We start from the raw sequence: 13,239 nt of genomic DNA on the forward strand, positions 1-13,239 counted from the left end.
ATGAGAAACCCTGGGCTGGAAGAAGCACAAGCTGGGATCAAGATTGACGGGAGAAATATCAATAACCTCAGATATGCAGATGACACCACCCTTATGGCAGAAAGCAAAGAGACTAAAGAGACTCTTGATGAAAGTGAAAGAGAAAAGTGAAAAAGCTGGCTTAAAACTCAACATTCAAAAAATGAAGATCATGGCATCTGGTCCCATCATTTCATGGCAAACATGCGGAAACAATGGAAACAGTGACAGACTTTATTTTCTTGAGCTTCAAAATCACTGCAGATGGTGACTGCAGCCATGAAATTAAACAACGCTTGCTCCTTGGAAGAAAAGCTATGGCAAACTCAGATAGCATATTAAAAAGCAAAGATATTACTTGGCCAACAAAGCTTCCTATAGTCAAAGTTATGGTTTTTCCAATAATCATGTATGGATGTGAGAGTTGGACTATAAAGAAAGCTGAGCACCAAAGAATATTAATTCTTTTGAACTGTGGTATTGGAGAAGACTCTTGAGAGTCCCTTGGACTTGTAAGGAGATCCAACCAGTCGATCCTAAAGGAAATCAATCCTGATTATTCACTGAAAGGACTGATGCTGAAGCTCCAATACTTTGGCCACCTGATGCAAAGAGTTGACTCGTTAGAAAAGACCCTGATGCTGGGAAAGACTGAAGGCAGGAGGAAAAAGGGACGACAGAGGATGAGATGATTGGACAGCATCACCAACTCAATGGACATGAGTTTGAGCAAGCTCTGGAAGATGGTGAAGGACAAGGAAGCCTGGTGTGCTGTAGTCCATCGGGTCACAAAGAGTCAGACACGACTAAGTGACTGAAGAACAATGAGATAGTTTTGAAGACTTAAAGACTTTAAGCCTCTACTTATCAGAGCCCCAAGAGAAAATTACAAGATTGATAGAAATGTACCATTGGTACTGGTCTAGGATTTTGAAACAAGTGAAAATCACATAAAATTATATGGTTCTTAAGCTATTAGCCTCCTGCCTGTGTGAGAAATTAACATTTCCTATCTCCGGTCATTAACTGCCCCCAAAATATGAGATGATTTAATCAGACATAACAGTTACTTACCCCAATGACAAAAACAGTTTAGTGAGTAACACACAAGAAATCTAAAATTGAACTGTGATCCTTAAACTTGGCAATCATGAAGAATTTATAAGTGACACGTAGTCATAGAAAAACTATTTGAAGAAGACTTGGGGACTGAAAATCCTTACACATTTTTCATTAGGAAATTTACTTTATCTCCATCTTCAGCTTAGCAAACTCAAGTCTTAACTCAGAAACTACTGCAGCAAATAAGCACAGCCTGACAAGTATTAATCTCCCCAACTCCAACCTTGACTTAAAAACTAGAAGCTAAGAAACATGAAGTTCATAGAGATCCTCCTGCTAAGTCACTTCAGTCATGTCTGACTCTGTGTGACCCCACAGACAGCAGCCCACCAGGCTCCCCCGTCCCTGGGATTCTCCAGGCAAGATCCTCCTAGGAATAGCCTAAGCAGAATTTCATGAGTAACTACACCTAACTTTAGAAGTAAACCAGCCATTGTTTCAAGTTAAATGACAAATGAAGCCATGGAGAGCATAGAGAGATCCACAGAAGCAAAAAGATTCAAGAAAAAATTTACGGAATTAAAATGACAGAAAGAAGATCTCTGGCTGCCTAGGAATAAAAAGTTTTACTAAGAAAGATCACAAAGAAATTTTGTGAGGATATGGAAATGTTCAGTCTTTATAGTGAAGGTAATGATTAGGGAGCTATATATTTTATTTTATTTTTTTTTTTTTTTTTTAATTTTTAGTTTTTTATTTTTTAAATTTTAAAATCTTTAATTCTTACATGCATTCCCAAACATGAACCCCCCTCCCACCTCCCTCCCCAGAACATCTTTCTGGGTCATCCCCATGCACCAGCCCCTAGCATGCTGCATCCTGCGTCAGACATAGACTGGCGATTCAATTCTTACATGATAGTATACATGTTAGAATGTCATTCTCCCAAATCATCCCACCCTCTCCCTCTCCCTCTGAGTCCAAAAGTCCGTTATACACATCTGTGTCTCTTTCCCTGTCTTGCATACAGGGTCGTCATTGCCATCTTCCTAAATTCCATATATATGTGTTAGTATACTGTATTGGTGTTTTTCTTTCTGGCTTACTTCACTCTGTATAATCGGTTCCAGTTTCCTCCATCTCATCAGAACTGATTCAAATGTATTCTTTTTAATGGCTGAGTAATACTCCATTGTGTATATGTACCACAGCTTTCTTATCCATTCATCTGCTGATGGACATCTAGGTTGTTTCCATGTCCTGGCTATTATAAACAGTGCTGCGATGAACATTGGGGTACATGTGTCTCTTTCAATTCTGGTTTCCTCGGTGTGTATGCCCAGAAGTGGGATTGCTGGGTCATAAGGGAGTTCTATTTAAAATTCATTACCTAAAATATTTAAAAGGTTCCACTTACTTCAATCTGCAACCCAGCCTTGACCCATATGAGTCGATGAATGAATAACGGTAATATTTAAAGGAAAAAAATTTTCCAGCATGAAATGATGTGATAAGCATGTTAGAAAATAGTATGTGCATTCAGGAAACTATAATCAATATCCAGTGATAAACCATAATGGAAAAAAAATAACAATATATACATATGTACAATTGAAGCAAAAATTCTGCTAAACAGCAGAAATTAACACAACATTGTAAATCAACTATATTTCAATATAATTTTTTTTAAATAAATAAAATAGTATGTGTATTAAGTTTCAAAAGTAATGAAGGAAAACTTATAAAACTTATAAAGATGGAGGCTAAAACTGAGACCAAGACAGAGAATCTGTAAGGAATTATATATAAAAGTGGTAATAATTTCTTATCTCTAATGAGGTTTCTTTCATTTTTTGTTTTCTATTAATATTTTTCCAAATTTATTATATTTTGATTGAAAAAATGTTTTACAACTAATTGCCAAAGATTACAAATATTAAAATATTTCTATAGGATAGTATGCTATTAGAAGTAGTGTACCACTGGGACCATGGAAAAAGCAAGAGAGTTCCAGAAAAACATCTATTTCTGCTTTATTGACTATGCCAAAGCCTTTGACTGTGTGGATCACAATAAACTGTGGAAAATTCTGAAAGAGATGGAAATACCAGACCACCGGACCTGCCTCTTGAGAAACCTATATGCAGGTCAGGAAGCAACAGTTAAAACTGGACATGGAACAACAGACTGGTTCCAAACAGGAAAAGGAGTACATCAAGGCTGTATATTGTCACCCCGCTTATTTAACTTATATGAAGAGTACGTCATGAGAAATGCTGGACTGGAAGAAACACAAGCTGGAATCAAGATTGCCAGGAGAAATATCAATAACCTCAGATATGCAGATGACACCCACCATCCTTATGGCAGAAAGTGAAGAGGAACTAAAAAGCCTCTTGATGAAAGTGAAAGAGGAGAGTGAAAAAGTTGGCTTAAAGACATTCAGAAAACTAAGATCATGGCATCTGGTCCCATCACTTCATGGGAAATAGATGGGCAAACAGTAGAAACAATATCAGATTTTATTTTTCTGGGCTCCAAAATCACTGCAGATGGTGACTGCAGCCATGAAATTAAAAGACACTTACTTCTTGGAAGAAAATTCATGACCAACCTAGATAGCATATTGAAAAGCAGAGACATTACTTTGCCAACAAAGGTCCATCTAGTCAAGGCTATGATTTTTCCAGTGGTCATGTATGGATGTGAGAGTTGGACTGTGAAGAAGGCTGAGCGCCGAAAAATTGATGCTTTTGAGCTGTGGTGTTGGAGAAGACTCTTGAGATTCCCTTGGACTGCAAGGAGATCCAACAAGTCCATTCTAAAGGAGATCAACCCTGGGTGTTCTTTGGAAGGAATGATGCTAAAGCTGAAACTCCAGTACTTTGGCCACCTCATGCGAAGAATTGACTCATTGGAAAAGACTCTGATGCTAGGAGGGATTTGGGGGCAGGAGGAAAAGGGGGCAATAGAGGATGAGATGGCTGGATGGCATCACTGACTCGACGGACATGAGTTTGAGTGAACTCTGGGAGATGATGGACAGAGATGCCTGGCGTGCTGCAATTCATGGGGTCGCAAAGAGTCAGACACAACTGAGCAACTGAACTGAACTGAACTGAACCACTGGTCATCCTTGTTCACTCATATGGATTCACTGACTCATTCATTCATTCACTGTAGTCAGCAAATAAATACTGAATACCAAATATGTACAATACTGAGGCTACAATAAGAAATAAGATAAGTGAGGCCCCTGCCCTCATAAGTTGAAATGTTAATATTTCAAATAGTTTTATGAGAATGCTGGTTTGGTATAATGGACCTCCACAGATGTCTTCTTGGCTGTGGTTTACTCATGCGACTTTCAGCTCTTTATTGGCCCCAGAAAGTGGCAGAAGTCCAGATCTTGCCTGCAGATCCCCACACAGCAAAGAAGGAGAGAGAGGTAAAGATATACTTCAGGAAGCTCTGGTGTTTTAGAAAGACTAATGAAACCATAGAAGCTGGCTTCACTGCTCTGTTCTCACAACTCAAATGGAGAGAAAAACAGAACTGTTGGTCAAACACCAAGTCATAAGCCACAGAGGAAAGGTTCTCTCCAGAGTAAGTGTGATCTGTTCACCCAAACTGTCTCTCTTCACCATGAGTTTATATTCGCACCCACAGAGTACCTTCCACAGACAGGAAAAGAAGAGAAGCAAGAGAATGCTCCAGCAATTGACCCAGAAAGCCAAACACAAAATGAATGAGGTCAGAGGTGTGTACTATCACCTTAGACAGCATAAATCCCAGACCAAACAGAATCTAAACTGTGGTCAGGAAACGAAAGCAAGTAAGAGGAAAGAGATGTCAGTAAGGGAGACATGAAGAAGAAAAAGAAAAAAGGGTAAATCAGAGGAATAAATTCTATTGGTATGTCTGCCTTCCTCCATCTGTTTACTCCACAAATACTTACTGACACCCACTATGTGTGAGGGACTTTGCTGGATGCTAGAGATATGATAGTGAACAACACTGTTGTTCAGGGTCTGCTGTCTTATGAAAAGTGCCACAGTGGAGCAGCAAAGAAGCACACAGAGGGGTACAAGCCAGGTCAAAACTAAAATGAAGTAGTCAATCCTTGATTCCAAATCCTTGGACTGATACCCAGGTCAGGGGTGAAGATGACCAAGTAAGAAAAGCCACCTTGAGATGCTGCTGAGCTGGGCAGAGTCAGGGGGATAGGTGAGTTCACAGCTGCCACTGATAGGAACAGAATGATGGGATAAAATTGATGATTAAATAGTTAGTCCCACTGGGGAATTGTGAGTAAAAAATATGGGAGACCCCCATAAGTTAAAGATTACTCAAGAAAGCACGTTTGCTTAACCACAAAACCAAGCAGGCTTGCTTACCAAAAAACCCATGCAACAGAAGCAAGGGACATGCCCCAGAACAATAAAACAATGGTGGCATGAGTCCCAAAACCCTACCCAGCGAACTCAGTAAATTAATGATCCCTAGAACAAGTTCTGTGCACACACACAAAAACAATTATTTATGGAAAGGTGACTTTTCAAAATGAAAAACCCTCATTGTACTAAAACTTGAAAATATTTTTCCAAAATTCTATATGACAATCCTGGCCTGACCATACAGGGACAAGTAAGCTTCCCGGCCCTACCTGGGGGAGGAACTGATGATAGAAACTTGATATCTATTCAAGAAAGACAAAGGTCTTCTCTCCCTCCCCACTTTTCCTTTGGTTATAAAACTGCAGCCCACTAAGTTCTCGGGACACAGCATCTCTTGCCCACCCACTTGTAAATTTCACAAGTATCCTACTCTAATAAATCACTTCTTATCCACCACTTTGCTCTCACTGAATTCTTGTCTGCACTGAGACAGAAAGGACTATGGTACTGGAGCTCTTCAGAGCCCTCCCCGCTCCCCAAAAAGACACTGATTTGTTTCACCGTGGCCATCTCAGAAGACCCTCCTGCAATCACCAAGGCTGTGAGGCTTCTTCTTAGGTAAACTAATTTCCATGAGAGAAAAAAACACCCTCGCCTGCCTCCAACCGTTTTCATTCCCTTCCCACCAACCTCAACCTCAATCTGCCAAAGAATGTCTCCTCCCCCAGAGGAGAGCTCTTCATTTGTTTGTGTGGTGATCTGTTTCTTATTTTGATTGCTGCTGTACCCATGGAACCAGAGTGGAATTTGATAGGGGGCCCACTCTTATTACCCAGCCACCATAATGGCCACGACTGGGGGGTCACAGCTTCCTGGAAGAACTAATTCTAGACTGAGATGTCAAGATGAGTAGGAGTTTCTCACTGAACAGGTATATCCTTGTTGGGGAGAAGGAAACCAGGATGATTGGATCATACCACCATTAAGTATCTGAGTTCACAACCTGCTTGGATTCCATGCTCACTAAGCAATAGTCTAAATATACTTCAGCTTCCCACAGGGAAGGAATGTACTGGTCAAGTTGACATAAACATCCCACTTACAGGCAGTTGTGGTTCTCATTAGGAACTAAAAAATAAACTCCCTGCCTTTAAGATTCTGGCTCTTGTGAGTTGAATTAGCTCCTCAGTGAGCCTATCGAGTACGGAAGATGGGCTGTCAACAGGAGTACCTTCATAAGGAGGCAGCCACCCTGCCCCGGACAGAGGAAACCCTGCCTCCCTGGGCCTCAATATCCACAAAGCCCATCGTCAGACATTTAAAGAAACGTCACGTTTTCATTAATTTATTTGGTTTTTAAATAAATATTAAGCTACACCTAGCTAAGAGTCAGGCACGACTGAGCAACTTCACTTTCACTTTTCACTTTCATGCATTGGAGAAGGAAATGGCAACCCACTCCAGTGTTCTTGCCTGGAGAATCCCAGGGACGGCGGAGCCTGGTGGGCTGCCGTCTGTGGGGTCGCACAGAGTCAGACATGACTGAAGCGACTTAGCAGCAGCAGCAGCAATCTATTAAACAGATTTAAAAGATACAAAAATAGAATTGATACAGCCCATAAACTAATATCTTGGGCAAACTTCAGGAGATAGTGGAGGACAGGGAAGCCTGGCGTACAACAATCCACAGGGTTGCAAATAGTCAGACACAACTTGGTGACTGAACAACAGCAGCAACAACAACAAATAAACTAATATGATAATTAGACTGAAAATGATTATTTGGATTAAAACCAACTCTGCATAAGATAAACAGGAATCAAATCCTGATCTATTTTCAAAAACTGAACATTTTCTCAGCTAAGTGAATTCAAGAACCTTCGTCATAGCTGAATGTTTCACATTGTTTTTGCCAATGTTTTATGTTTTCTGTGGTTGAAAAGTAGCATTTATTCAAATACTCTCAATTACGTGATAAGGAAAATCTTGAAAGTTCACCCTCCCCTACAAAAAAAACAAAAGCTTAATTATGGCAGATAATGGGTTAATATTCCTAATGGTTAAGAAGTTTTTAAAAGCCAGTAAGGAAAACACCTATACCTACCAGAAAATCACCCTAAGAAATTCAGAAAAAGAACTACAAATAGCCAAGAATACTATGAAAAAGTTCAGCCTCACTATAAATCAAGTTAAAACAAGATAACAGATTACCCAAGGTTTTTAAATATTCTGAATAAAAAAAGTTGTCAAAGATTTGTTGGAATAGGTATTCTCATACATTTCTGGCGGGCGTATGAATTACTACAGTTGTTTAAAAGAGAAACTCGGCAACTGAAAATAAATTTAAAGGTTCAACCCTTTGTTCATAGGAATCTGTCCTTAAAAGAAAAAATCATTAGACAAACACCCAAAGACTTGCATATATACAAAGATGTTCATCAGAAAAGCAAAATGGTAACATCTCACAGGGAAACAAGAATAATTGATGCTTTTGAACTGTGGTGTTGGAGAAGACTCTTGAGATTGGACTTGCAAGATCAAACCAGTCAATCTAAAGGAAATCAGTCCTGAATATTCACTGGAAGGACTGATGCTGAAGCTGAAACTCCAATACTTTGGCCACCTGATGTGAAGAGCTGACTCATTTGAAAAGACCCTGATGCTGGGAAAGATTGAAGCCAGAAGGAGAAGGGGATGACAGAGGATGAGATGGTTGGATGACATCATCGACTTGATGGACATGAGTTTGAGCAGGCTTGGTGATGGACAGGGAAGCCTGGTGTGCTGCAGTCCATGGGGTCACAAAGAGCCAGACACAACTGAGCTACTGAACTAAACTGAACAGGGGAACAGTAAAGTGATTTGTGGAACTAACAGGGGATACTGAAGAATGTTTAATGACATAGAAAATATAATGTTAAATAGAGAAAATAGGGAATAAAACTTTATACAGTGTGATTCAATTTTCGTAAAAATGCAGGCTATGTATGTGTACTTGTATGAGAACTGATCAAGCCTTTAAAAAAGAAAAAAGACTGAAAGGAAACACTCAAATTATTAGAAGCAGAGCAGTTTGTCTGGGGAGTGGTATTACTCCCAATTTTTATTTTTAAAACTCCCGATTTTGATTTTTATTTCTCTAAATTTTTCTCTGCTTTCTAAATATGTTACACTGAATATCTGCTTCCCATATTATCAAAGGGCTAATATAAAACTTTCCTGTCTCAGGTTAAAGGAAAGAAACTTACTCTAAATCACAGTTTGAAAATAAGTTTCATGCTTTAAAAAAAAAAAGGCTACTGGAAAATTAAAGATGCTTAGAGAATAGAATTAATCCTTGCCTTTATTATTAGCATATATCTAAATAGAATACAAATATTTAAATTGGAGAATTATTTAATTATTTAAATAGGAGACGGCAATCGCAACCCACTCCAGTACTCTCGCCTGGAAAATCCCATGGACGGAGGAACCTAGTAGGCTGCAGTCCATGGGGTCGCACAGAATCGGACACAACTGAAGCAACTTAGCAGCAGCAGCAGACTAGTTGGTTCATTTAACCAAAGTATCCATGCCTAGTATAAGCTTTTGTATGGAACTCAAAGATGAATAAGACAGAGCTCAACTGAAATTTTAGAACAAAGTCCCATACATAAATAATTTTAGTCTTGAACAGGATGTTCTGAGAGCTGGACTTCTAATAACTGGTCTCAAAGCACTACATAACTTCACCATAAAAAGAATGGAATATTGCCATCTGCAACGACATGGATGGACCTAGAGATTACCATTCCAAGTCAAGTAAGCCAGAAAGAGGAAGACAAATATCACATATCATTGCATGTGGAATCTAAAAAGATGATACAAATGAACTTATTTCCAAACAGAAACATACTCACAGAGATAGAAAACAAATTTATGGTTACCAAAGTTTGCTTTCGTTAGCAGATACAAGTTTGGGATTAACAGATACAATCTACTATATGTAAAATAGATTGGCAACAAGGACCACTGTACAGCACAGGGAACTATATTCAATGTATTATAATAACCTACAGTAGAAAAGAATCTGAAAAAAAACGAATCACTTTGCTATATACCCGAAACGAACACTGTAAATCAACTATACTTCATTTTTTAAAAAAGGCCCTGCATCTTTAAAATAGCACTAAAGAGGAAACATCTGAATTATCCTCCCCTTACAACTGTACCCAATAGAATGCCTATGTACCCTTCTCTCTGGAGCCCCTACAAGGACTGTGATGATTACCACGTACACCAGTCATTCAACAGAGCAATGTCACCCCAAATACAACTGGCGGGCTACAGTCCACGGGGTGGCAAAGAGACACAACTAAAAACAACAACAAACAAAATTCAGTCAGAGAAAGATAATAGAGAAGAAAAGACAAAAGTCTATATTTGCCCTTAAAAAAAATCATCCTACCTTAAAGTAGAGAAGAAATAGAGACTTCACACCTGGACAGATGGAGAAGACTGACCTGAGTATGGATCCAGGTCGGTGCTTCATAAATGCTGTCAGTGACACTGAGATGATGGGTTCTTATGACCACAGCTCAGTATTTAATTTTCTCGTTATCAATCCTGATATAAGTTCTCTCTTCCCTCACCCAGTGGTGGAAGGAATTAACTGTACAAACATGGCTAAAAGCTAACGTACAGTGGGGGAACACACAGAGGATCAGTAGGAACCACTTCTAACCCTTCGCTGCATTGGACACAATCACTGCACACTGAGGTCAAGGGGTCTGAACATCCAGTACCTTGAACAACCATCTTCTCCATCATGACACTAATCCCCCAGTGGACTCTAGGCTTTCGAACCCCTACTGTTCTAATGGTGAGTTTGATTATGCACATTTACTTCACAAGTCCTGATTCCTCCTTCTGTCCTCTTTGTTTTTTGGTTGCTCAGTCATGTCCAACTCTTTTGTGACCCCGTGGAGTGGAGCCCACCAGACTCCTCTGTCTGTGGGATTTCCCAGGCAAGAATACTGAAGTGGGTTGCCATTTCCTTCTCCAGGGGGTCTTCCTGACCCAGAGATCGAACCTGCGTTTCCTGCACTGGCAGGTGGATTCTTTCCCTCTGAGCCATTATCCAAGGGATATACAGAAAGATACAAAAGCAAAATACTTTTACCAAGACTCTACTGTGGGCACTGGGCTAAATGCTTATGCACCTTGACAAACCTATGAGGAAGATACCATGATTATCCTCAAGATGAGGAACCGGAGGCTGATCCAAGATCTCACAGCTAATAAGAGGTAGAATCAGGATTCATGCCTGGGCTGTCTTAGCCCAGAGCTTACGGCCTCCAATCCCAGAGATGAAGGCACTGGTTAATCCAAGAGGGAGCCACTGCAGGTGCCTGAGTTGGTAAAGGCACACTCACCAGCCCCATCCGGAGTGATGGTCCCCAGTTTTACAGCGAGAGGGTAGCCTGTGTCTCTGTAATGCTCCAACGCATGCCCGTTGCCCCCGGAGCTGTCAAAGAACCACTTCCCACACAGCACAGAGCCATCAGTCAGGTTCAGCCAGAGGTTCTCCCGAAGGTCGCACCTGGCACACTTCCAACCACTGTGAAGTCATCAGAGGACAGTTAGCACAACCACAGCACAAGGCATGATAAGAAAACATCTAAGAAAAAGAGGTGTCTCAAGTTGGGAGGCAGGGGGTAGTCACAGGAGATGGTCAGTGGAATAACAGAGACCCATTCTAGAGCAAAAGGAGCACTCACATGGGGGCCAGGTCCTCCAAGAGAGCTCTTTTACCTGAGAAAACTGACACAGAACCTGAGGGTAGGAAGAGAGGTCATTTCCTCCAAATTCCTTACATGAGAGACAGTAAAGCCTGAGTGAGCTTTAAATTATGAAAGATCCCATGTGTATAAACAACTGAGGTTCTAAAGCATTAACCACCAGTAGTAATGCTTCACTACTAGTGTAAACAAAACTCTACTACACTGACAATCTAAGTAGAAAGGAAAACACTTCGTTGTTGTTATTATTCAGTCTCTAGGTCGTGTCCAGTGCTTTGTGACCTCATGGGTGTAGCATGCCAGGCTCCTTTATCCACCACTGTCTCCCAGAGTTTGCTCAAATTCATGTTCATTGAGTTGGTGATGCTATCGAACCATCTCATCCTCTGTGCCCCTGTTCTCCTTTTGCCTTCAATCTATCCCAGCATCAGGGTCTTTTCCAATGAGTCAGCTCTTCACATTAGGTGGCCAAAGATTGGAGCTTCAGCATCAGTCCTTCCAATGAATACTCAGGGTTAATTTCCTTGAGGATTGACTGCATTGGTCTCCTTGCAGTCCAAAGGACTCTGAAGAATCTTCTCCAGCACCACAGGTCGAAAGCATCAATTCTCTGGCACTCAGCCTTCTTTATGATCCAAGTCTCACATCTGTACACGATTATAGCTTTGACTATATGGACATTTGTTGGCAAAATGACGTCTTTACTTTTTAATATGCTGTCTAGGCTTGTCATAACTTTTCTTCCAAGGAGCAAGTGTCTTTTAATTTCACGGCTGCAGTCACCATCTGCAGATTTTGGAGCCCAAGAAAAGAAAATGTCACTATTTCCACTTTTTCCCCTTCCATTTGTCATGAAGTAATGGGACTGGATGCCATGATCTTAGTTTGTTTAATGTTGTTTCAAGCCAGCTTTTTCACCCTTCTCTTTTACCGTCTTCAAGAAGCTAAGTTCCTCTTCGCTTTCTGCCATAAGGGTGGTGTCATCTGCATATCTGAGGTTATTGACATTTCTCCTGGCAATCTTGATTCCAGCTTATGCTTCATCCAGTCTGGCATTTCACATGATGTACTCGGCATACAAGTTAAATAAGTAGGATGACAATATTACTCCTTCAGTTCAGTTACTCAGTCGTGTCCAGCTCTTTGCGACCCCATGAATCGTAGCACGCCAGGCCTCCCTGTCCATCACCAACTCCCGGAGTTCACTCAGACTCACGTCCATCGAGTCTGTGATGCCATCCAGCCATCTCATCCTTGGTCGTCCCCTTCTCCTCCTGCCCTCAATCCCTCCCACCATCAGAGTCTTTTCCAATGAGTCAACTCTTCGCATGAGATGGCCAAAGTACTGGAGCTTCAGCTTTAGCATCATTCCTTCCAAAGAAATCCCAGGGTTGATCTCCTTCAGAATGGACTGGCTGGATCTCCCTGCAGTCCAAGGGACTCTCAGGAGTCTTCTCCAACACCACAGGTCAAAAGCATCAATTCTTCGGTGCTCAGCCTTCTTCACAGTCCAACTCTCACATCCATACATGACTACTGGAAAAACCATAGCCTTGACTAGATGGACCTTAGTCGGCAAAGTAATGTCTCTGCTTTTGAATATGCTCTCTAGGTTGGTCATGAATTTTCTTCCAAGAAGTAAGTGTCTTTTAATTTCATGGCTGCAGTCACCATCTGCCATGATTTTGGGGCCCAGAAAAATAAAGTCTGACAGTTTCCACTGTTTCCCCATCTATTTCCCATGAAGTGATGGGACTGGATGCCATGATCTTCGTTTTCTGAATGTTGAGCTTTAAGCCAACTTTTTCACTCTCCTCTTTCACTTTCATCAAGAGGGTTTTTAGCTCCTCTTCACTTTCTGCCATAAGGGTGGTGTCATCTGCATATCTGAAGTTATTGATATTTCTCCCAGCAAGCTTGATTCCAGCTTGTGTTTCTTCCAGTCCAGCGTTTCTCATGATGTACTCTGCATATAAGTTAAA

At 40.8% G+C, this 13,239-nt stretch overlaps 1 protein-coding gene across 2 annotated transcripts in view; it reads right to left on the reverse strand.

Moving 5' to 3' along the window:
• Positions 1-13,239, reverse strand: part of USP13 (ubiquitin specific peptidase 13) — a 136,695-nt gene that overhangs the window by 70,071 nt on the left and 53,385 nt on the right. For both annotated transcript variants that reach the window (XM_069559449.1, XM_069559459.1), the window contains one exon: positions 10,892-11,076. In XM_069559449.1, the coding sequence (XP_069415550.1) occupies positions 10,892-11,076 (185 nt within the window). The remainder of the gene's footprint in view (positions 1-10,891; positions 11,077-13,239) is intronic.

Source organism: Ovis canadensis, chromosome 1, assembly GCF_042477335.2.
Source record: "Ovis canadensis isolate MfBH-ARS-UI-01 breed Bighorn chromosome 1, ARS-UI_OviCan_v2, whole genome shotgun sequence".
NCBI lineage: Eukaryota > Metazoa > Chordata > Mammalia > Artiodactyla > Bovidae > Ovis > Ovis canadensis.